Raw genomic sequence first — 22257 nt, forward strand, 5'->3', positions numbered from 1 at the left:
TTGGAACAAACCTTTTTATACAAAAAGAGATTTGACTGAGGCAAAAATTCTGAGTTATATTATATATATATATATAAATGGCAAAATTGTTTAAAACAATAGAAGTTTTGAAAAACGTTTTTTTATGTCTTTCAAACTTTAAGTACCAGAATTAGCTGTTTTTTTTTTCCCTTACTAAAAACTAAAATTTGATGAGATTGGTCCAACAAATAATAATTTTCAAATGGATGGGGTCATTTAGTACACCAAAAAAGAAATCACAATCATAAACTTATGGCTGTAAGTTCCAGTGTCATCATACTATTTAGAACTAACACAATTACAAACTGAAATTAATTATAATTCAATATTGTACATTAAAATACCCCTAATAAGGCAATTATTAAAAAAAAACTATATTAATGAGAATGATAATCAAATGTATAATGAACTAAAGAGGTTTCACTGAAAGTGTTTTTACAGCAGCTTCTACCATGTTCAATATATCTCTCTGGTGACCAAATTCATTATGCTGTATTTTTATTTTCCTCTAATTGAACCAAGCTGAATATTCTTTTTTAACAACATATAAAAGGTTAAACATATACTTACCAGGCATAACTTAAATAAATTCTTCAATACTTAAAACACTAAACATCTTTTTTTGTAATGTTTAAGAAATTAAGAAAAAAAAAAAAAAAAAAAAAATTCAAGCTACAACAAGGATGGCACAATTTCGACTGTCCTTCCAGATAACTATTCCAATAAACAGCTATGCACATTATTGAAGAAAGAGGGAATGGGGGGGAAAAAAAAAGAGGCTATTTTAAGAATTATAATGCATTAGAATCGTTGAATCTATTTCAACCTGGATTCGAAATTTCCCCCCTCTGATAAACAAGCTTTAATAACTATGCTTGTGAATTATCATACTGAACATGTAGGGAAACAAAACAAAAAGAAAAAGTGCGTAGTGTTGAGAATATTAAGCACTTTTCATGACAGTCTGAGATTTACTTGGTTGAAGTGTTTTCAAAGAGGCCTAACCGTCTTAATTATATTGGGATAACTCTCATATTTGTTCATTTTGTATGAAAATGCATTCTATAAGTATTTTAAGAAACATAGCAGAAATAATCAAATAATGACTTTAGAAAATAAAAATTTGCACATATAATTGAAGACAACTCTTAATGAAAATAAATTAATAAATTAAAATTCCATATTCTGAAATAACTTACATTTAAAACTTTTAAACCAACATTTTAAGTTATTCTATGTTTTGAAATACAAAATGAATTTTTACCCTTAAAAGAAACAGCTTTAAAAAATGTATAAAAACAACAACACTTACGGTGACCACACGTGATGGTTCCTTGGTCTCTTCATTATTAACAATTTCTGAGTTAGTAATTTTAGTTGAAGCATTAATTTCTGTCGAATTAGGCATTTTAAAAGAAAAATTATCAGATGAAGGAGATTGAGGAGACTTTTTACCACTGTTAGTATCAGAAATGGTAGATAAATGCATTGATTTCATTTGTTGTACTGCATCCTCAAGAAGTTTAGTTAGTTCGACTGATTTGTGTGTTAGTTTGGGAGGATTAGTGGAATTTAAAGAAGCCCCATTAATTTGAACAGGTTGTTCTGTAATCGGAGAAGACGGTGCAGAAGTGGGAGTTATAGTAGGAATAGATGCTTTAATAGGTATTAAGGGGATATTATCTTCATTTTGAAACTCCTGTTTTGGGAGTTCCAAAGTCCTGTTGGTAGTGACCTATTAAAGTGAATGAACATAATAAACACAACAATAACAACAAGCATAATTCTTTTTATATATTTATGGAATGAAAAATGATGCCTAATAAGTTAAGGATTAAGAATTTCAGCTATTTATCATTCATTTGTTAAATGTATGTATCCCCAGTATAATTTTTAAATATAAATTAGGAAATTCATATAAAAATACAGTAGACTAATAGTTGAAGCAGAGTTTCTTAACTTTTAAAAATTATTATTGCACTCATGGCATGATTATTTAACCAATTCTCGAAACCAGAGACATACACACAAAGGAACATTAACATGTTCGCTTCTGCTCAAACTAATGATGTACAGTATTATCTAATTAGATGACCCTTCTCTATTACAGTTCAAAGATATGAAGGGAAGGGGAGCTCATCTAATTAGGCAGATGGGCCATATGTTCTTGAAACTAACAAAAAAAGTTTTAAAAAGAAATGCACCAATGATTTGCAACATATTAGCAATAATAAATTCAGGTTTCCCACAGATTAAAATTTCTTTTGTCCAATTTTTCAGAATATTTTAAAATACATATACCCAAACTATGCCTTATTTTCTTTAGCTGCCCAGGTATATTCTTATATAACGATTAAAAAAATGAATATGAACATATTTTTATATTATCAGGAATATAAATAAAAGGCGATTCCTTTGAAAAGAAAATTCTAAAATGCCCATATTAAAATTTATCAATTTTGTTTACTCTCTAAATATAACTAAGTATATTTATTTAACTTGATGAAAAATATTTACTTACAACTGGAAACTTAGAAGCATCAACTTCTGCTTGGCTGCCTTTTCTTTTGGAAACTGTTTCCCTAAAAAATTTAAGACAAAAATTAAGTATAATATAAAAGAAAAATTATCTTTTATAGAAGAATTCTTTTAACTTCTACTTACAAAGAAACATTATCCCGACAGCTTAAAGGTAAACTTATCTTCAAATCTTCAGGCACTTTTTCACTGAAACAGACAAAAATTACAAAATCTTCAACAATTTAAACTAGTGATGTCTTTATAACTTTGTTTGATAAACAGTCAATTACAGAAAAATAAAACAAAAATCTGTAAAGACATTTATTATATTGTTACTGAAATACTGTAGTTGCTATTGATAAAAAAATGTAAAAAAGTCAGAACAAATTATTTTTCAGAGCTTTTGTAACAGATGATAAAATTATTACCCATTTAGATGTACAGCAGTTTTATCAGAATCAATATCAACTAGAAGTTTGCTTTCTTTTAAATCCACAACCAGGGGTTCTTTTTCACTTGAAACTGTAAGAAATGAAAGAGGATTAAAAAAAGTTTTAAAGTAATTTAACACGCACACATTTTAGAAACCTTGATTGTTATTTTAAATAGAGAATTTTTCTAAGCTGTAACTCACAAGGGTAATGTATAGAATCAATATGTAATATTAATAAAAGCATTTCTATTTTAATTGTAATGAAAGTTACTTATTTTGCTGTTTCTGAATTAAAATCTTTTTAATTATACAAAATCCTATTAAATAACTAATTGAGAAATGTCTTTTCTTGATAAAAATACAATTATGGAAATTTAATTTAATCAAATAAAAGAATTTCTTTGTATTTATTTCCTCCAATTCATCTCCTGCCTTAAACTTCCAGCTAAATTATATACAAGAAGCAAACTCATATTTATCTTAGAAATTATCAATTATACCCAAAAACACACAGAGATGGGAACATTGCAAAAAATTAAAGTATCTCACTTTAATTTAATACAGTTGATTCCTCCCTCCATTTCTGTAACAATTTATTTTCTTATATATGAAGCATACAAAGTATTGTAAATGTAAAAAATTCAACCTTGAAATTTTGATAAATCTTAACATTTTTCAGATATCTTCTAAGTAAAAAAAATAATACATCTATAATTCTGTGATTTAGATAAGTAAAAAAGGCTTTGAGCTAGATGAAAGAAATTTATTGTCAGGAAATTTTTCTGTTTGTTTGAATATAAGTTAACACAATACTTAAAAACTTTACAATAAACTAAACAATTTTAGCATCTGAAGAGTAAACCATCCCCATATTTTGAATCTAATTCAACATAGTGTCACCATCCATTGGTCTGTATATTCAAGTATATACAAATGTGTAACTGAAATATTCACTGAATTTGATAAATGAAATTCAGTATGAGATTTTGTTACAAAGATAATAGTTTGAAATCTCATCTAAGACAGTTTACAAATTTGTATTGAATATTAATTTGAATAAAAAAAAGTTGTCCAAAATGCATACATGGTTTTCTTTGTTCGGTGAAGTAGAAAATGCTCATCCATGGAAATCTATCATTTTATGGTTACTACTCAAAAGGGGGAAGGGAGCAATTTGCTATGCTATCAGTTTTTTTCATGTCTTGCCTTAATTTCCGATTCCAAAGATTATTCTATAGTAGATACAATCTAATTCTCTTTTATGTGTAACATCTGCACATCATATAATCTTTGTTTTGACAACTTTATGTAGACTACGAAAGGTAACATGGTAATAAAAGTGTCCTTAGAATAATAATGTTTTAAAAATGTCTTTTGAAGTTATTTTTAAACAGAAGAAAAGTGATGTTTTATGATATTGCAAATAACTCAGCCTACATATTCCAAATTCAACTCATTTGAAAGAATTTTTATTGTGAAAGTCAAAAATAATAAGTATTATGTAGTGAGAATAACGAGAATATCAATACTTCTGTCAATTGACTGAAACAAGCTTATCTGTTAAATACAGGTGAAGAACATTCTAGAAACTTAATAAATAAAGGAAAACAAAACACTTGATTAAGCGGGAATGGAAATATGGAGGATTCAAAATTTAAAACAGTATGAAATGGGAGAAGAATTACTTTCCCAGCAGGTTACCAATATTATAAGTACATTTAATGTTGAATTAACTTTTTGATTTAATGAGTATAATTATTTTATAGATAGCATTTATGAATTTTATTTCAATGCATGTATTCGAGTGAAATTAATAATTATTTTCTCGTATCACAACTATGTTGCTTGCAAGAGGAGTAATAAAACTTTTACAAGTAATATAATCTTTATTTTGACAACTTTATGCAGATTGTGAATGACAACATGATAATAAAAATGTTCTCAGAATAATAATGTTTAAGAAGGCAAGTGTTGTTGTTTTTTTGAAAAGTTATTTTTAAATATATGAAATATGATGTTTTGTGATATTGCAAACACTGCATATGTATTTAGATTATTTTAATCATATTTGTACAGAATAATTGAGAATCTTTAGCAGTAGAGAATATTAATAGCAGCAATAATGCAGAGCTTTATGCATAATGCAATACATTAACAATGAATATTTAAAAAATATTAATACAGATAATGTTAATCACTGTATAATTTATTAATACCATATCTATATTTAGAGTATTTATTACAATGAAATATACCTTTCTTAATTTCTTCATCTAACTTAGCTTTGAGAATATTACATTTCATCTGATCAACGGGAATAGGTTTTGCTCCACCAGAAATTTTCATCTGATTATTTTTCAAAGCATTTGTTTGTTTATTCAACCCTGCTTGTAATGAAGTAGAAGGGACAGGTTCTTTACTCTTTTTGCAAAGCAAAACATCATCTTCTATGTAGAGAAATAAAAATAAATATCACATTAATATTGACAGATAGAAAGACTTATTTGAACCAAAATCAAATTATTATTAAAATTTCTTTCAATTTTTATTTAGGTGACAAAAAGAATATCATTCAAAATATACAAGATTACAAACATATAGCATAAATAATTATAAAATTTGTTTAAATATGCTTTAATCAGGTTTTTTTTTTGTTTGTTTTAAAAGTTTTTTCTTCCCCATATTTATAATTAAATCTTAGATGGCATCTTGCTAAAATTGTAATGAAAATACCACGGGTTTTCAAAATTCAAAAATCCTATCTCTATTTAAGATATCATGAATTGATAAACTTGTTGAATAAGATAGCTTTCTTTAAAATTCAATATTTTGCATTATTCTTTAAGTGTTGATTTTTAAAACAATCCTTGAATTTTAACAAGTTAATTTGTGCAAGTTCAGTAATTTATCTAATTTTAAACAATTTTACAAGAATTTAAAATATTTCCCAAAGTGCTGATTATTACATAAATTTTTGAATAAATTGAATAAATTTTTATTTTTTTCTTTAAAAGGTACAGAAACTTTTGATGCTGCTTGAACCGTCATTATAGGGTCCATATTGATACATTCTTGATTACCAGAACAGTAACTAAACTTGCACTGTGGATATTTTCCCTTGAAGCTTTCAGTTCGCTGTTAATTGTTTTAATTGGGATTAAATTTTTTTCTTTCTTATTTCTGAACATTAATAATGCATATAAAATTTCAATATCTTAAATACAAGATGATTTTCATAAAATAACTATTTGAATGAAAATGCTCATCACTTTTTATAAGGTATACATTTGTTTAAAGAATGCAATTAATATGACTTATTATGTAATCACAGTTAATGCTAAAAATGTCATAATATATACCTGCCACATCAACAAATTCACTTAATTCCTTCTTTTTAACTGTCAGAGATGTTAATTCGTTATTTATTTCAACACTTTCAGCAGCTGGTTTTCCCTTTGTTAGAGACTTAATCAGGTTATCTAAACGATCTTCTGCAGTCTCTTTAACAGTACCATTTGATACAGGAACAGAGTTCTTCAAATTTGTAGAAGTGGATGGCTCCAACACAGTTTCTTCCACAACAGAAGATGGTTGAGCAGTCACTGTCTTGGTAGAAGCATCAAGGTCACTTTTTGCTGCATCCACTTGTGGTGGAGGCAAAGGAAGTGCACTACAACATCAGAATAAAGAGGTTACTAACATGGAATATTATGTAGAAATGATTTTCTACTACAAATATTTTTTCAGAACAGATTTTGAAAATTATTGCAAAGAACATGTAGAAGAGCTCCTACAAAATGGTATTTAGCAAAAACATGTATGTTATTCTAAAATTTACTTCTATGCCAACTGTATTGTTTTCAACTTTCAAGAGTAATTATTTCTAAATAAATAAGTAAAGAAAAAGATAGTGATGAATTCTTAAAAATAATAATTTAAGGTATTTCAAAAGTGATGGAAATGTATTTTTGCTCACGAAATACAAGCACTGAAAAAGTGAAATAAAGTACATATTTGTAATGCACATTTTGTATGATAGCTTACAATATCCACTCATGTTTCAATTTAGCAAAGACAGATGTGAATTAATATCCAATAAAAGATTAAAAATATTGCTAATGGAAAATAAATCTAGGTCTGGAATCAATTCATAATAGTGGGATTAACAAAATTAATTGTAATGAATACAGAATGAATTTGAATCTATACTGAGTGAAGTCAAGTTGGTTATTCATGAGGGGAAATAATATCATTTGAAATAAATAAAAAGGGTTCTACTTGAGTAGAATAAAAATAGCAATTTTAAATGAGTCCTTTAAGTATTAAAAGTATAAATAATCGTATCCTCATTTTTTTACATTTAAAATGAATAGACGTAAATTTGCTTAATGAACATTATGCTTTAAAATTATTGGAAAAAAAAAAAAAAAAAAAACCCCACGATTTTGAAGTGAAGTTTGAAACGATCTGCAACCTTAATGTTAAATCAAAGTAATTCTCTTTTAGCCATAAAAGTTATTTTTATAAATGAAAGCATTTGAAAAACAAAACAATTTACCTTAAACCCCTGTCTTCATTTCTCAATGCTTCAGCAAGAGCATCAGTAATTTCTCTATCTCTTTCACGATCTCGCCTGCGGTCATGAGTGGGCCGGCGAGAATAGCGTTGACTTGGTCGGCGATCAAACTGTACAGTTCTTCGAGCTCTGTTTTGAGTCGTTTGGTATTCTGTTTTACCACTGTAAAGGAAAGAAGTACAAAATTTAAAACTGAAACACATAATATAAATGAAGCAATTTGAAACTTGAAAACAAAAAAGCCAAAAAAAGATATTGAATAGATTCCAAATAATTCTAGACAACACAGTTAAGATAATTAATCAGAAAAATACAATTTTTTAAATAATCATATCAATGATTATTTAAACTTTATTTCAGAATGAGAATTAATATATTGTGGCTAACTAATTATTGACAAAAACCAAAATATTTCTACTGTAAATAAATTGACATTAAGTATTTAATTGACATTTTTTTTATATACTTCAAAATCATCTTAAAAATAAATCTATGAAAAAGCAAGTCTCATAGAACTGCATTTTATTGTAATTTATTAGCATAACTACATGAAAGATTAACATACAGAAAAGCTAAGATACCAAAGAGTTGTCACCAACAGATGAAAATGGTAATCTACAGCGAGAAGTACAAACTTGTAAATATTTATGGACAATTTTTGAAATGGAATCTTAGAAATTTATGAACAAACATTTCAATGAATAAATATGAAAAGATGACTTCTGTACTTCATAAAAGCCTTCCTAAGATTTTGATTAAAAAAAAAAAAAAAACGGTAACACTATAGGGCATAAAAGAATGGACTTCAAGAACTATGCTCATAATAGAAACAAATAAATAACTACTATTATTATATATAAGATTTCAGAATTAAAAGAAAAAACTATTTTTTTATCCTTCTGTTTGAACTCTAAAAAAGACAATATCTGATTAAATAATTACATAAAACAATACTGCACAAAGTGTCAGCATTGTATCAAATAATGTTGTACTGTTTTCGCTACATAAAGTTTCAGAGATTATGTATAATTAGAATAATAGAAAATATACAACAAAAATGATATTTTTAATAAAAAATGAGCATTAATGAAAGTCATAATACTTAGCATGAAAATAAAACACCAGCTCTATGTATTTTGATGCTTTTTCTGAAACTGTTTTTTAAGTACATACCTATACCTAAATCTTGAACCCATTCTGAAGAAGTTTTGTCTTCCTGTCGGAGGCCTTTGAGCTCCTTTCAGGCGGAAAAAAGCATGATGTTCAACTGCACACTTCCACAGATGTTTACAAGCTTTTTGATTATGTAATCGGAACACAAAGGTATGCTCTTGCTCATGTCCCTAAAACAAAAATGACAGTGATAAATCTATGAAGGTTACACCTGCTATATAATAAAAATATCGAAAAATTTCTTTTATTATAAAATTTTTTTAAAAAAATTGCTATAATAAAGCCAATTGAGGCATGAAAGTCAGATTAATGCATTTTATAAAAATTAAAAGATTTATAATATCTAAAAGCCAAACATAGAAATTATTGCATTAGATGGACACTTCATAAGTATTCTTCCCTTTATCACTTCTCTTAAGTCCTCGAGCATTTTAATTTCCAATTAAAATAATTTAAATATCTTTTATAAATAAGTATGCTAACTATGCAAATTTATGGATTAATAAATATAATTAAATTAATGTTTTATTTTAAAATTTATAAGGTCTATTTTAGGATGGCCCTCATAGTTTAGAGCTGGGCCAATTGATAAGAAGGAGGTACAAACAACAATTCCCTACTCAAACTTTTACCCCCTTATAAAATGTAGATCACGATCTCAATAATTTAATTAAAAACTGAACATTCTGTGGATATTTTTTTAAAAAATGGAATCATGCCTTAAATTCATAACCATCTAGACTTGCAAATGAATTTGATATCAGGCTATAACATCCCTCGAGTTTTAAGGGGAGGGGAGAGGGAAAGAGTAATCAGAATTTAAACTGTGGATAAAATATGCACAAAACAGAAAAAACAATTTGCAATAAAAGTTTTCTTACTTCATCATCATCTTCAACTACTACAAGAGTTAACTTTTTTGACTTGAAGTCTAATCTTGTAATTTTTGGCCAGAAAAACAAACCTATTTTATTTGTGTTTTCGAAGACTAGAATTCCTGTTGGAGTGAGGCCTAAAGAATATTCATTTCCATCTTTTCCCTAAAAAGTGAGAAGAACATTGACATAATTCTTAAAATCTATAAATTTTAATATTTATGTATCTGAAAAAGTTTTTTCTATAGAAAACTCACCAAAACAGTATGCATATCAACTCCATACATTTCAAGCCACTTGGCTTTATTAAGATAGTTAAGTTCAGCTTGAGCAGGAGTTTGACCCCTAGGAAAGTATATTTAAAAGATAAATTTAAATGCCTATAAATAGCATACATTATATATATTGAACACGTTATATAAACCAGGAAAACATGAAAAAAACAAAAAAATTAAAGTGACATATTGTTAAGAAAGAGAAGCTTAGTAAAAAAATTCAAATTAAGTCATAAAAAAAAGCAACTCTTAAAATATATGCTAAAAATGACAAATTCGCCAAATTTAAGAAGAAAAATACATATTTTTAAATTCATAGTAAAAGAAAATATGTATCATAAAAACAGCATTTAAAAGTAAAAATACTCATCAGTTATAAATGAAATTCTTTAATGAAGTCAAAATACTAATGGTATGTGAAAAAATAATTAAAAAAGTTTTTATTTGAATTCATAATTAATGATTAATATATTGCTAAATCCATGGTAAATGTTCACAAACAGCAAAGTTTTAGTAAGATTGGTGGCAACAGTGATTTGTATATATTTGAAAAAAAAAGACCACGTTTTTTTTTTTTAGAAATTCATAAGAAAAGAGGAGGGGAAAAAAAAAAAAAAAACTAACATTGTTATTTAAAATGGTTTCTTTCATTCGGCCATTGAATAAAATAAAATAAACGTAAATATGAATTTTAAACAGTAAATGAATTACATTCATAAAGCTGCTGTAGATGAAGTAACTTAGAAATACTTGTTCTAAAGAAAATACGTAAGTTACAAAATGATACCAATGCCATCTGCAGATACTTGAATAAAATAGACAAGAACTGTGCATAAGCAAAGAAAATTAATGGTTTATTTATAACAAACTAATACATTTAATATTTTAGAAGTTAGTTAAGATAGTTTTATTGTAACATTTTTATACATTAATTAGAGACAAATAACTAAACTAAAGGAAACAAATTTGCACAAGTTGCCTCACTTGCAAGTTTTATAAGCATTTAAAATGTCAACTTCCATTTCTTCAGTTTGGTCTGGTACAAAACGAAACTCGGAAACAAAACCAGGTGTATGTTGGACGGGATCATAATCTCCCAATTCAGCTAAAAATAAAATAATTATCATGAAAATAGGCACGTTAGATACAATGAAATAAGATACATTTATAGTATTTGAAATATTACAAAATCAATAAATTATTTCTTTCAGAAACTTCATGTAAATTTAATATTCATTCTTTTTTAGCACTATATATATTACATTTTTAAATGCCTCAAAAATAATAAAAATTCTATGGATTTCATAAAAATATATTTACAATTAAAATTTAAAAAAAAAACAATTAAAAACAGAGTTAAAAAAAACTAATGTTAAAAACATTATTATCCAGTATGAAGTAAAATATTTTAACAAAGTAAAATCAGTTGCTACAATAATATCTTTCTTTTTGGCTATACGTATATTAAAGAAAACCATAAATTACATATATGTAATAACAATAAATACATGCAAGAAAACTTATTTTCAATCATATAAGAATGGATGGAAGTAAACACTAGATTTAATATCACAGCTTAATATTCGATTAAAAGACATACTTTGTAAATTTATATTAATATTCAACACTTATACATTAACCATGTGCCAGTAATCAATCAAAAGTCACATACTTATAAATACTTCTATAACTGAAATTTGGCCATGTGTGGTTATAGCATGTGGTTAATATATAAGTATCTAACATTCATATAAAGACATAAAAATTGACATTTTGTTTATTCATGTAAACAAATATATAATTGATAATCATAACACATTATAATATATATTATAGTGTTTTATCATTACAAGTTAATCATTTTAGATAACTTTCAGTTTACTTAGAAAATTAAAAATAATCTTAACAAAATAATGAGTAATAAATACAAAGTGAGAGACTATCCTATTACATATCTGATATTTCTTACTTCTTTAAGAAATTATTTTGAGTCCAAATTATTTTATGCAATTGTCCTCTTTTAATATTGAAAGATTTAAATACACACAAAGAAATATTATAAAGCAAAGATTGCAGATTTTATTCTTAAATAAAAATTGCTATCGAGTAAATTTTTTGACTTTTTCAAACATACAGTCTATGCTCCTAAAATAAAAGCTACATGAACATTAATGTACTGAATATTTATTTTTCATTGAACTTGATGCAGACCCATCAGCCAATTAAGACTACAGGGAAAACCATTGCATTTCGTATCATACATTTTCAGGATATATTTCAGTTCCAAGCAAATAAAATTAAATTAGATAACACTCAGAAATTTATGGGGTTTAATTCTTTATGCCACAAAATTGCATAATCTTTTCCAGATACCTTTTAAAAATGTATTGAAAATAAACAGATTTCTACAATTTGAGAACTTTTTAACCTAATATTTATTATGTTCTGTAAAAAAGTTTAATATTTTGATTAAACCTATTATATTTAAATTTTAAAAATGAGAGGCAGTATCAAGTTATTGGAAAGAGGAAATTCTCATAAAACTCTTAAATAAGTATTTTTTCTTACATCTGACTTTATAGAGAAAATATTAAATTTGTCAACCACTGTAAACAACTAGAAATACATATAGAGTCCCAGATGGTTTTAAGCAAATTAAAACTCGCATTTAAAAAAACAAACAAAAAACAGAGCATTTTATAGCACAATTGACATAAGATTTAGTCAAAATTGTATAAATATCAGAAAATTACTTACATTGCAAGGCAAAGGCTGCAAGCTCAACAGCAGTTTGGTAAGGTGTTGGCAATTTACCAGATAAAACATCTTGTTTCAGTTGTAGAAAAAATAAATACCTAATAAAAATAACAATAGTAAAATATCAATATATTATTAATAAAAAAAATATAAAAGCAATACTTCTTTATTATAAAAAAAACTGTACATTTTCATTTAAATTTCAAAGGAATGCTAAACTGAAATACCAACTCAAGAAATTATTTAAATTCTATGAAGCTTTATTTACAAGATAAAATAAAATTGGAACATACATAGAAACATAATATCTTACCTTGTCAATTCTTCTCTCAGAGAATTTGGTTCTGATGAATAAAATTTTACACGGATACGAAATGTGTATGGAGGACCAACTAAAAATAAGCAAAATAACATGAATGAATTTTACATTTCTTATTATTATTTAAGAAGAAATGAAATGTATATATGTTATCTCAGCACTTCTATTATCAATATATCAAATATTTCATTAAGTGGTAATGAATTGAAAGAGCTAACAAGCAGATTAAATATACACAGTAAGTAGGGATTGCAATACCGGTATACCGAATACCGGTTTTTCGGTATTTACTAAATTTTTTAAATTGTCTCCCCTATATTTTCAGGGATTGCGAACATAGCAAAATAGTATACTTTTTTTGTTTTTATGTCTCCTTAATGGGCGAAATTAATTAGCCAATTAATGGCTTAATTAATTGCTTAAATCTAAATTAGCAAAACATGGAATATCCCCGAAAGAAGATATTGTATCCATAATGGCTGATGGAGCAACAGTTATGAAAAAAGCTGGAAAGTTGATTGGTGCAAATCAGCAATTGTACTATGCACATGGAATTCAATTAGGAGTAATAGATGTATTATACCAAAAAAATAAAGAACAGGAGAATCCAAATACTGTGGTTATAGAAACTTTGGATTCCAACTTTCAAGAGAGTGAGAGTGACATTGACGATAAAGACAATGTAATTGTTGAAGAATATATTGCTAATGAGGATAAAATATTAACCCATCAAGAATTACTTCCTATAATTTATAAAGGTCGAAAAATTGCTAAGATATTTAAACGTTTCCCAATAAAAAAGGATACATTACTAAAATATATACTAATTGAAAATAAAACAGAATATATGTTAATATTAGATTCTAAAACACGTTGGAACAGTTTACTCCTAGTGATAGAACGATTTTTTAAACTGCGAAATCCAATCCAAAAGGCAATAATGGACTTACACCTGTAAATTAATTTTTCAGATAGTGAATTTGACTTAATATCCAGAATTATATCAGCTCTACTTCCATTAAAACTGACAATTCAAGCATTATGTCGGAGGGATTCTAATTTATTAACAGCTAATGAGCAATAAATTTCATGTTGCAGTCACTGAAAGAACAGCACACATCACTATCTGAAGAATTATATATTACATTAAAAAATCGCACAGAAGAAAGGCATACCGAAATAGAAAATATCTTATGGTATTTACATAATTATAATGATTTTAAAAATGAAAATGAAAAAGAAGAAAAAAAATAATCAATTCAAATCTGATTTTTATAGTAAATTTTCTTACAATTTTTTACCCACAAACCTATCCACATTCAGAAGAATTCGATTCAGTTATCGAAGATTATGATGACACTAATGTCGATAGTGAAACGGAATTGTGTCATGAACAAAAATTAGAATTAGCGATAAATAAAAAAAAAAAAAAATCAACGAACCAAAATACAATACAGATATCAGCTATATCCAAAACCATCCGACGAGGAATCGATTTATTCGAAGATGAGGGATTTAGAAGTAAATACTTGGAAAAAGTATATCACGCATTGCTAACAGTACTACCAACTAGAGTATATGCCGAAAGAGCGTTTTCGACAGCTGGTAATTTTTAAACAAAATTACTTTTTAAGCTTAATGACAGTACAATGGATGCATTATGTTTTTCAAGATCACATTTCAAAAATTTGTAATAGTACCACAGATTGAATAGTGATATTTACACTTTTTTTAGTGATTTAAATAAATAAGATGTTTCTTTACTTTTTTGTGATTCTTTATATACTGTTATAATTTATAAGTTAAATTATTTTTTGTGATATTTACACTCTCTAATAAATCTAGCAAATAAATCTAGTATTTGAAGTAATCATTTAAGATCATATAAGAGATTTTATATAAGAGTATGTAATAAAAATTTAACAAAAAAAATATACATTACTTACTTTTGACTTGTTTCTTTATCAGTTTTGTGGGATCCAACCAATGCTATGTTAAAAAAATAAATGTTTTCAAAATTAATAAATTTCTAAATTCAAAAAAGGATTATGCACCAAAAAGAAAAAGATTCAAATAAACAAACAAAAAAAACTTAATGCTTATGCAAATGCCGTTTTTTAAAATACAGATGAATTCTGAATAAAAATAAAAATTACAAAATCAATTAGTTGCTCCATTTATCAGAAAAAAAAATGTATTAACTTGATCTTTTTAAAAGATTGCAAAACCAACTAAAATATTTTAAATTACAGTACAATCTTTTTAAATCATTTAATTTCATTCAATTTATGAAAAAGTTTATAGATTTTATAATTATCACAATCACATTTATTTCACAAGATTAAAAGTAATAACGCACACGCACACACACGTTCTTAACAGGCACAATAACAATAATTAAAGTGGAACACTCACTTGTACATGATTAGCATCTGTGAATTGCAAACCAAAGTAATCTTTTTCGGTCAGATCTATATGGTAGAAAACTTGCTCATACAAGGCGCTCCCCAAATCTCGTTTCTAAATAGGAAAAAAAAAAAAAAAAAAAAACGTAAGTAATCTGCAATGCTTAGAACCTGCACAGGTACTATCTACTACCTTTGTACTAGTGTATAAATTCTTATTGCAACATTAAAAATTCATTTCTAGGAAAACTAATATAGAATGAGCACACAATACACTTAATAATGATCTTATAATTAAATTTTAGTCTAAGAATTTCTATGCCAGAAGCAATGTGAAATTTCTCTAAATGAAGATTAATATCCTAATAATAAATTTTTCTAAAATCACAACATATTGAAATTAAAAAAAATAATTAAGTACTGTTTTAAAATTAATATATATAGGTTTGTTTGCGACATATGCAAAAAGATAATGTAAGAAGAGAAGAGCAAGAGGAAAAACAAACCTGGAACAAATATTTTGAGATATAATAGCTATAAATCTGATTTTATGAAATGTTTTCAGATAAAATTTGCATTAATCATATTTGTTTTCCGAAATTTTCAAGCATTTTACAAGTTGAATTGGACTGAATTCACTTAGTCTATTCACAAATTTAAATGTATAGTTATGTGCATATGGATAACAAGCAATGACAATTGGAATACAAATATGTATTTTTAAAGCTTTCCCCCCTTTTTTAAATACGAAAAATTACACTTTTGTAAATTAACTTAATTATAAATTTATTATATTTTTTCCATGGGCATGAGGGACGAAACGCAAGGTTGTTAATGTATTGGCTATAATATCATTCAACTAGAATAGAATGTTCATATTAAAGAAAACTGTTTGAAATTAACTGCAAATTATAGTAAAGTAAAGAGAATTTTTCGGTATTTTAAGACTCAGAACAGTTTGTAAATGAGAAAATAATTCAAATATCTTTTCCGATCATTTAAATATACATAACTTGTTCCCCTTTTATGTTTTTTATTTCACTTATTGTCGTTTCTATTAAAACTACAGTTGCGTAAAACCTGAATTGGTGTCACACAGCACGACAGCACATGTTCACTTCCAACTTTCTCCCCATAAACCAGGAAGAGGTGCGAACGAAAAGTAATCATTGAAGCCTACTTTTCTACCTTTTAATATTCTTCCTATTATTTTATTACATTTTAACTCCCGCTTTCAACAAGTAATATCTCGGAAATTAGATGCACAATTTTTATAAAAAATAATATTAAACGCTTCTTTAAATATTGATTTCATCATTAAACACTCGCTTTGAATTCGCGGCTTACTTTATTTTAACATTTGATTTGACTATTTGTGTGGTGAACGCGCAACCTTTTGAGTCTACAGGAAAGCCATCTGGGGACTTTTCCTATGGTTTAGAACTGTATCACTTCGCTTCATATCGGTACCTTGAAACCAACAACATTTCGACAAATTTTCATTCTAATCAAGGGGGGGGGGGAGAGATCTAAGACCAGGTTTGTCTTAATCAGGCTCATATTACATTTAATGAGGCTCATAGAACTCTTACTGGACTCAAATACTAATTCCAATTTCTTATAATAGATGAATTAAAATTTATATAAGCATATTAAATCCTATAACAACAAGAGTGGTTTTAGTAATAATGTCGCTATCCAGGAAAGGTAAGGGAAAGTAATAACAAAATAATATAATATTCCATAAAACCTCATTTAAACTACTTGTTGTGTGATTTTCCAGTATAAAGCATAGTGGAGATTTTTATTTGTTAAAACTCCCTTTGAGTTTTGACTAGTTTTTGTAAAAAAGTATTCGTAAAATTCATCTATGTTATAAAACACATTATAAGATTTCACAGCCATTTCTACCAATTAAATTCACATAGTTTTTCTTTTCATTTTTACAGGATTTTGAAGGTATTTAATCAAAACTATTTGAAGGTCAAACCTTTAGTCATAAAATGGCTTACCTGATCGATATATCGGATCATTTTAAGAATTTAGAATAGCAACGTTAGGAGATAACAAAAAATCATCTGTTTTTCAAGAGAAAAGAAGTTACCAAGGCCTGCTCTACTTTCCACAAAAGGGAAAAGGAAATAGAAGAATAGAATTACCGTTTTTAAAATTGAAAAGCTAACCTGATAGCATTTGTAACACTAAGAATGTTTGATTCAGCATTTCAAAATAGAAAATTTAGTAAGATAAATCTAAAATAAAAGAACAAAACTGTAGAAATAGAACACATGGATCATCCATTCCCTTTGAAATAAAATTATTTGACAATACCAAGGTTAAATGATGGTGAAAGAGTGTTGATTGGAGTTTCCATTTAATATTTAAGAAAGGAAACGCCAGTATTTATTTTTAAATATTGGCCATGAATAATGTCTCGGAAATTAGATGCACAATTTTAAGATGCAAAAATGCATCAATGCTTATTTAAAAAAAGAATTCAAATTTAGGATAGAAAAATATCTAGAATTCTCAGTATTCTGCAACTTAATAAATTCGGAAGTTAACCAAGTTATTTTTAACCTTTCGAAGCGTATTCAATTCATAGAAAGATGCGTTTCTGATAATACATTCAAAAAGACATTTTGCGACTAAGAGCGAAGCGACAAAAGTTTAATAAAACCAAGGCATTATGTAAATTACAGAAATATTTTCGAACAATCTTTTTTAAAAATAATTTTGGCAAATACAAATAAATAAAACTTTCAAAAAAGTGCATGGAAAGTACAGAATCTTCGAAGCTAAAAGTTAGCATCGAAAATCCAGGGGGAAAGAGATTTTTTCAAAAAATTCCAGATACTGATACGATACAAATACTTGCATATACACAATTTTCAAAAAAGTGTGTTAGAGACGTAAAAAAGGAATTTTTAAATTTATTGAAATTAATCATTTTCCAAAATTACCAACCGTTTGGTATCTCAACACTGTTAAAAATAATTGTTAAGGTAAATTTTGAGGGGTTGCTGAAGGGAGGCAAATTTTGAAATTACAAGATTTGTTTTTGTATTTAATTATTGTTTGATAAGCAAGACAGCTTGATGTACACACGGCTTTTTTAAGCAAAACATATTAGATTAGACACAAAAGTTTGCACAATAACAGTGTCTGGATATGAGAAATTTTTAGCAAGAAAATAACGTTCAATGGAATGTAAAGAAATTTTAATAAGTTATTCGTGCATAAATTTAATAAGTTTTTCATTTTTAGATAAGGTGTCGTAGGAGTTTACACAAAAGATGTAACTACAGCTAAATTAAAAGTTCACCCTTATTTTTATTTACCGAACCAATCTAACAAAACATATAGGTTATCAGCAGTCAAGGATGTTCTATATTCTCTCATATCACCCGTATAAGCCAGCTCTGAATGATATATTTGTCTTGAAATAGAATTTGAAAAAATAAAATATACCATTTCAGCCATAACCGGATCACAAAAGTAAATACAGTAAATACACTTTTTTAACTTAAATTATTTTACAAGAAAGCAGCACTAATTACGGCAATGAAATGAATGTAAAATTTCATCATGCCACGATACAATTTCAAAATAAAGGAGAAAGGGGGGACACCTCATTTCCTGATGTTCCTAAAAGAATTTTAATTTCTTTATTTATGGCCTTGGTGCTTACCCGACGAATCTTCGTTATAATAGGATAACCAAAAGAGTTAAGAAGCGCGGAAGGTGAAACTTACTTTCGCTTTCAATAATTTTTGCAAACGCATCACGTTCAGAAGATTACGGTGAAGCTGTCCAATAAGAGCACGAATATTACACCGTAATAGCAAGAATATAAACAACCTCAGCTTAAGAGATTTAAACTGTGTCCTTAAGAAGAGCACAGAAAAAGAAAAGCTCAAGAAAGGACAATTGCAGAAGAGTTCGCGCATCGTCAACGATGTATATCCAAAGCAGCATAAAACGCCTGGTGGTCATTTTCAACTTACATGCGGTTAGAAAAAGTGCCAGGAAGAAGATTCGGTAGTATAATGAGACTAATGTAGAGTATAATTAAGTGTTCAGCAGAGCAATGAATAGTTTAAAGTGAATTCTTGTTCTTTTTAGATTTATAAATAATGACTCGTGTAAATGCCTAGTGCATGTAAATACATTTAATAGTACATTATAGTTCAGTATTAAAGAGCGAAAAATATAAGAGCACAGTTACAATGATGCGTTGAGAACTACAGTGGAACAATCCGCAATTTTCATTAAACTGAGAAAAGCTGCATGCTCATGAAAAAGAAAATACAATTTCTTTCAGAACGAAAATGAATTGGATGTCCAATACAAATTTGGAAAACAGATACTGTTTTCAATAGATTCTATTCTATATACTGGATAATATCATTTGGCAAATGGCCCATTTTCAATGCTTATAAAATATAAAGTTTATCTTATTGATAATATTGTTAATTCACTATGCTCTCCTAATGCTGTATACCCAGCTCTCGGTTAAGAAATTAGATATACTAGAAGTTCCAAAAATGTGTATAGATATAAGATCTTGAATCCATATGCATCTTTTCATTATTTGTAAAAATATGAGCGTTTAAAAGTTTCATTAAGCCATACGATAGCAGCACAAAGAAAATAAAATAGCGCAATATATAAACTACACACTCGTGTCGAATGACAAAAGATGGAGAAACAAAACAAAGGCATTTTTAACATGAAGAAGAGACGTGAAAAACGGCCTTTAACACACGATAGATCCTTTCCCATGGTTTTACTTAAGATTATGTTTCCGAGTATTATCTCAGGCTCCGCGCATTTAATTAGAAACTACTTTTCACTATGATCGTTAAATTCAGTTTGCTGACGCTTTAATTAAAAATTGGTTCGTTGACATTTGTGTAAGAATTTGTGTTTTATAATAAATATTTCTTTTCCTTCACCTATATTCCTTCTTGAATTATAAAATTTTTTAAGGAAAGAATGTGTTTTATCTGTTTCTGAAAAAATCCAACGTGTTGAAGATGAAGTGGCTCACTGTATATTCGAATTCTAACACGGGTCGCAATGTCTAAAAATTCGGGAACCTCTGATACCAAACATATCTTTTAAAAGCTTTCTCCGTTCTTTCCCATTTTTTTTTTTCGGTTAAAAAAAAAACATTTTTATTAATTCACTTCCTCCTCAAATTTTTCATATAACACATTTACGTAAAGATAAATAAAACATGCGTACGAAGTAATAATGATAAACAAAGTCAAAGAAGCTGTTAGACAAATTATAACGATTTAAGCAAGATGTTTATTTCTGACTATCGATGTTGAGGAAAGGGGCGAAAATACGTGCAGTCAAAAGCTTGCCTGAATTTATTTGGGATTGAAATCCAAAGTTTAAGAAAGAAGTTCAGATTTAGATTATAGAATAATTTATTTTGGAATAATTTTTAATTAAAAAAATGAATAACCGCGGCAACATTTAAATTATAGTCGAATTATTAAAACATATTTTAAAGACAGGAATGCTGCCAAAGCAATAAAAAGTGGAATTTCATAACAACGCTTTCAGACAATAGAAGTCTCCCAGGCATCCAATAAATTAGAATGCGTAATGCTAATTTCAGAGAGCATAAAAATAGCGTTTATTTATTGATAATAAATTTTCTTTTTATGGGAAAATTAGAAAAGCCTTGGATTTCTGTGAGTTGTTTATAATTCTAATTCATTTGTACTACTCTTTTAGCATTCAAACTCAAAATTTATTTCTTTGAAAAAAAAAATGCTTATATTTTATCAATATATTTCTCATTTATTTAATCAATACACTAATTCTTTTTTTCTATAAATGAATTTACAGTGTCCACATTATCAATTGCTGATGAAGTTCTATGTCGAAATAAGTCAACAAAATTGTTTATTTTCATTAAAAAAAAATCGATCTTTCTCTTGAAATTTAAATAAAGAAATGATAATATGTGAGAGCGAGCGAGACAGAAGACGCTTGGAGAAAATTGTTTGCAGAAATTCGAGAAGCGTATTTCAAACATGAATTTTTTTCTTCTTGCATTTCTCAATATTTCCAGTTGAAATCATAATGCTTAGATAAAAAAAGTGGTTTCCCAATATGTCACATGAAACGTATCATTTATCAGTAATGTTATGAAAACATCTTGGAAGAAATTACAACTGAAATAATAGCTTATCTTTGTTCATCTGCAATTTTGCTGTTGTTTTATTCTTTGATATAACCTAATGCTTCACACTAATCTTTTTTTTTTTTTTGAAGCTGAAGATTTAAATTTGTTTTAAAATTCGTTTCTCTAAATCAACATAAAATATATAAATGCCTAGTTACTAAAATGTACATTAAAAATATTATCATATTAATCACTAATTAGGATAAGGAAAATACATAATTTTCAACAAAAATAATTACTTTTATCATGACATTCATAATATGTTGTAACATTTCCCGTTTCCCAGTACTGCTAAGACATTTTATAGCCAGCTGTATCGTCGCTGTTATTTACTAAACTCCTCGGGATAGCCACATGGTGGATCTTTTCACCTGGGTGGTCTCGCATCACATGTGGAAGACCACATGTGGAATTCCTCGTCCAAGAGGTATTGATAGTACCTTCAAAGTGAAAGGGGTGTCCAAACATCTGGATGTTAAATGTTTCTCATTGTGAAAGGACTATGATAACTTCATGTTCCAGAATAGTCAGTTATGAAAGGTGCATCATTAAAAGGACCTTCCGACGACCCACTGGCGCCGCTGAGGGAGCATATTGCTGAACCCCGATTGGCCGAAAGAGAGCTCCAATGACCAATGTAATTAAGAGGTGGAGATTGTCGCTGAAATAAAGTGCGGAGATTTTTTTTTAGGGAG

The 22257-nt window shown here is 27.4% G+C and overlaps 1 protein-coding gene across 2 annotated transcripts in view; it reads right to left on the bottom strand.

Moving 5' to 3' along the window:
* Positions 1–22257, bottom strand: part of LOC129958535 (band 4.1-like protein 5) — a 70144-nt gene that overhangs the window by 3153 nt on the left and 44734 nt on the right. The window contains exons 2-16 of one of the 2 annotated variants that reach the window (XM_056071078.1): positions 15365–15469; positions 14896–14938; positions 12944–13022; positions 12631–12728; positions 10858–10978; positions 9856–9943; positions 9605–9763; positions 8724–8893; positions 7533–7712; positions 6334–6644; positions 5230–5421; positions 2970–3063; positions 2686–2748; positions 2543–2603; positions 1334–1756 (exon numbers count right to left, since the gene is read on the bottom strand). In XM_056071078.1, the coding sequence (XP_055927053.1) occupies positions 1334–1756; positions 2543–2603; positions 2686–2748; positions 2970–3063; positions 5230–5421; positions 6334–6644; positions 7533–7712; positions 8724–8893; positions 9605–9763; positions 9856–9943; positions 10858–10978; positions 12631–12728; positions 12944–13022; positions 14896–14938; positions 15365–15469 (2187 nt within the window). The remainder of the gene's footprint in view (positions 1–1333; positions 1757–2542; positions 2604–2685; positions 2749–2969; positions 3064–5229; positions 5422–6333; positions 6645–7532; positions 7713–8723; positions 8894–9604; positions 9764–9855; positions 9944–10857; positions 10979–12630; positions 12729–12943; positions 13023–14895; positions 14939–15364; positions 15470–22257) is intronic. The other variant, XM_056071085.1, reaches the window with a different exon arrangement.

Source organism: Argiope bruennichi, chromosome 2 (genome assembly GCF_947563725.1).
Source record: "Argiope bruennichi chromosome 2, qqArgBrue1.1, whole genome shotgun sequence".
NCBI classification, from domain to species: domain Eukaryota; kingdom Metazoa; phylum Arthropoda; class Arachnida; order Araneae; family Araneidae; genus Argiope; species Argiope bruennichi.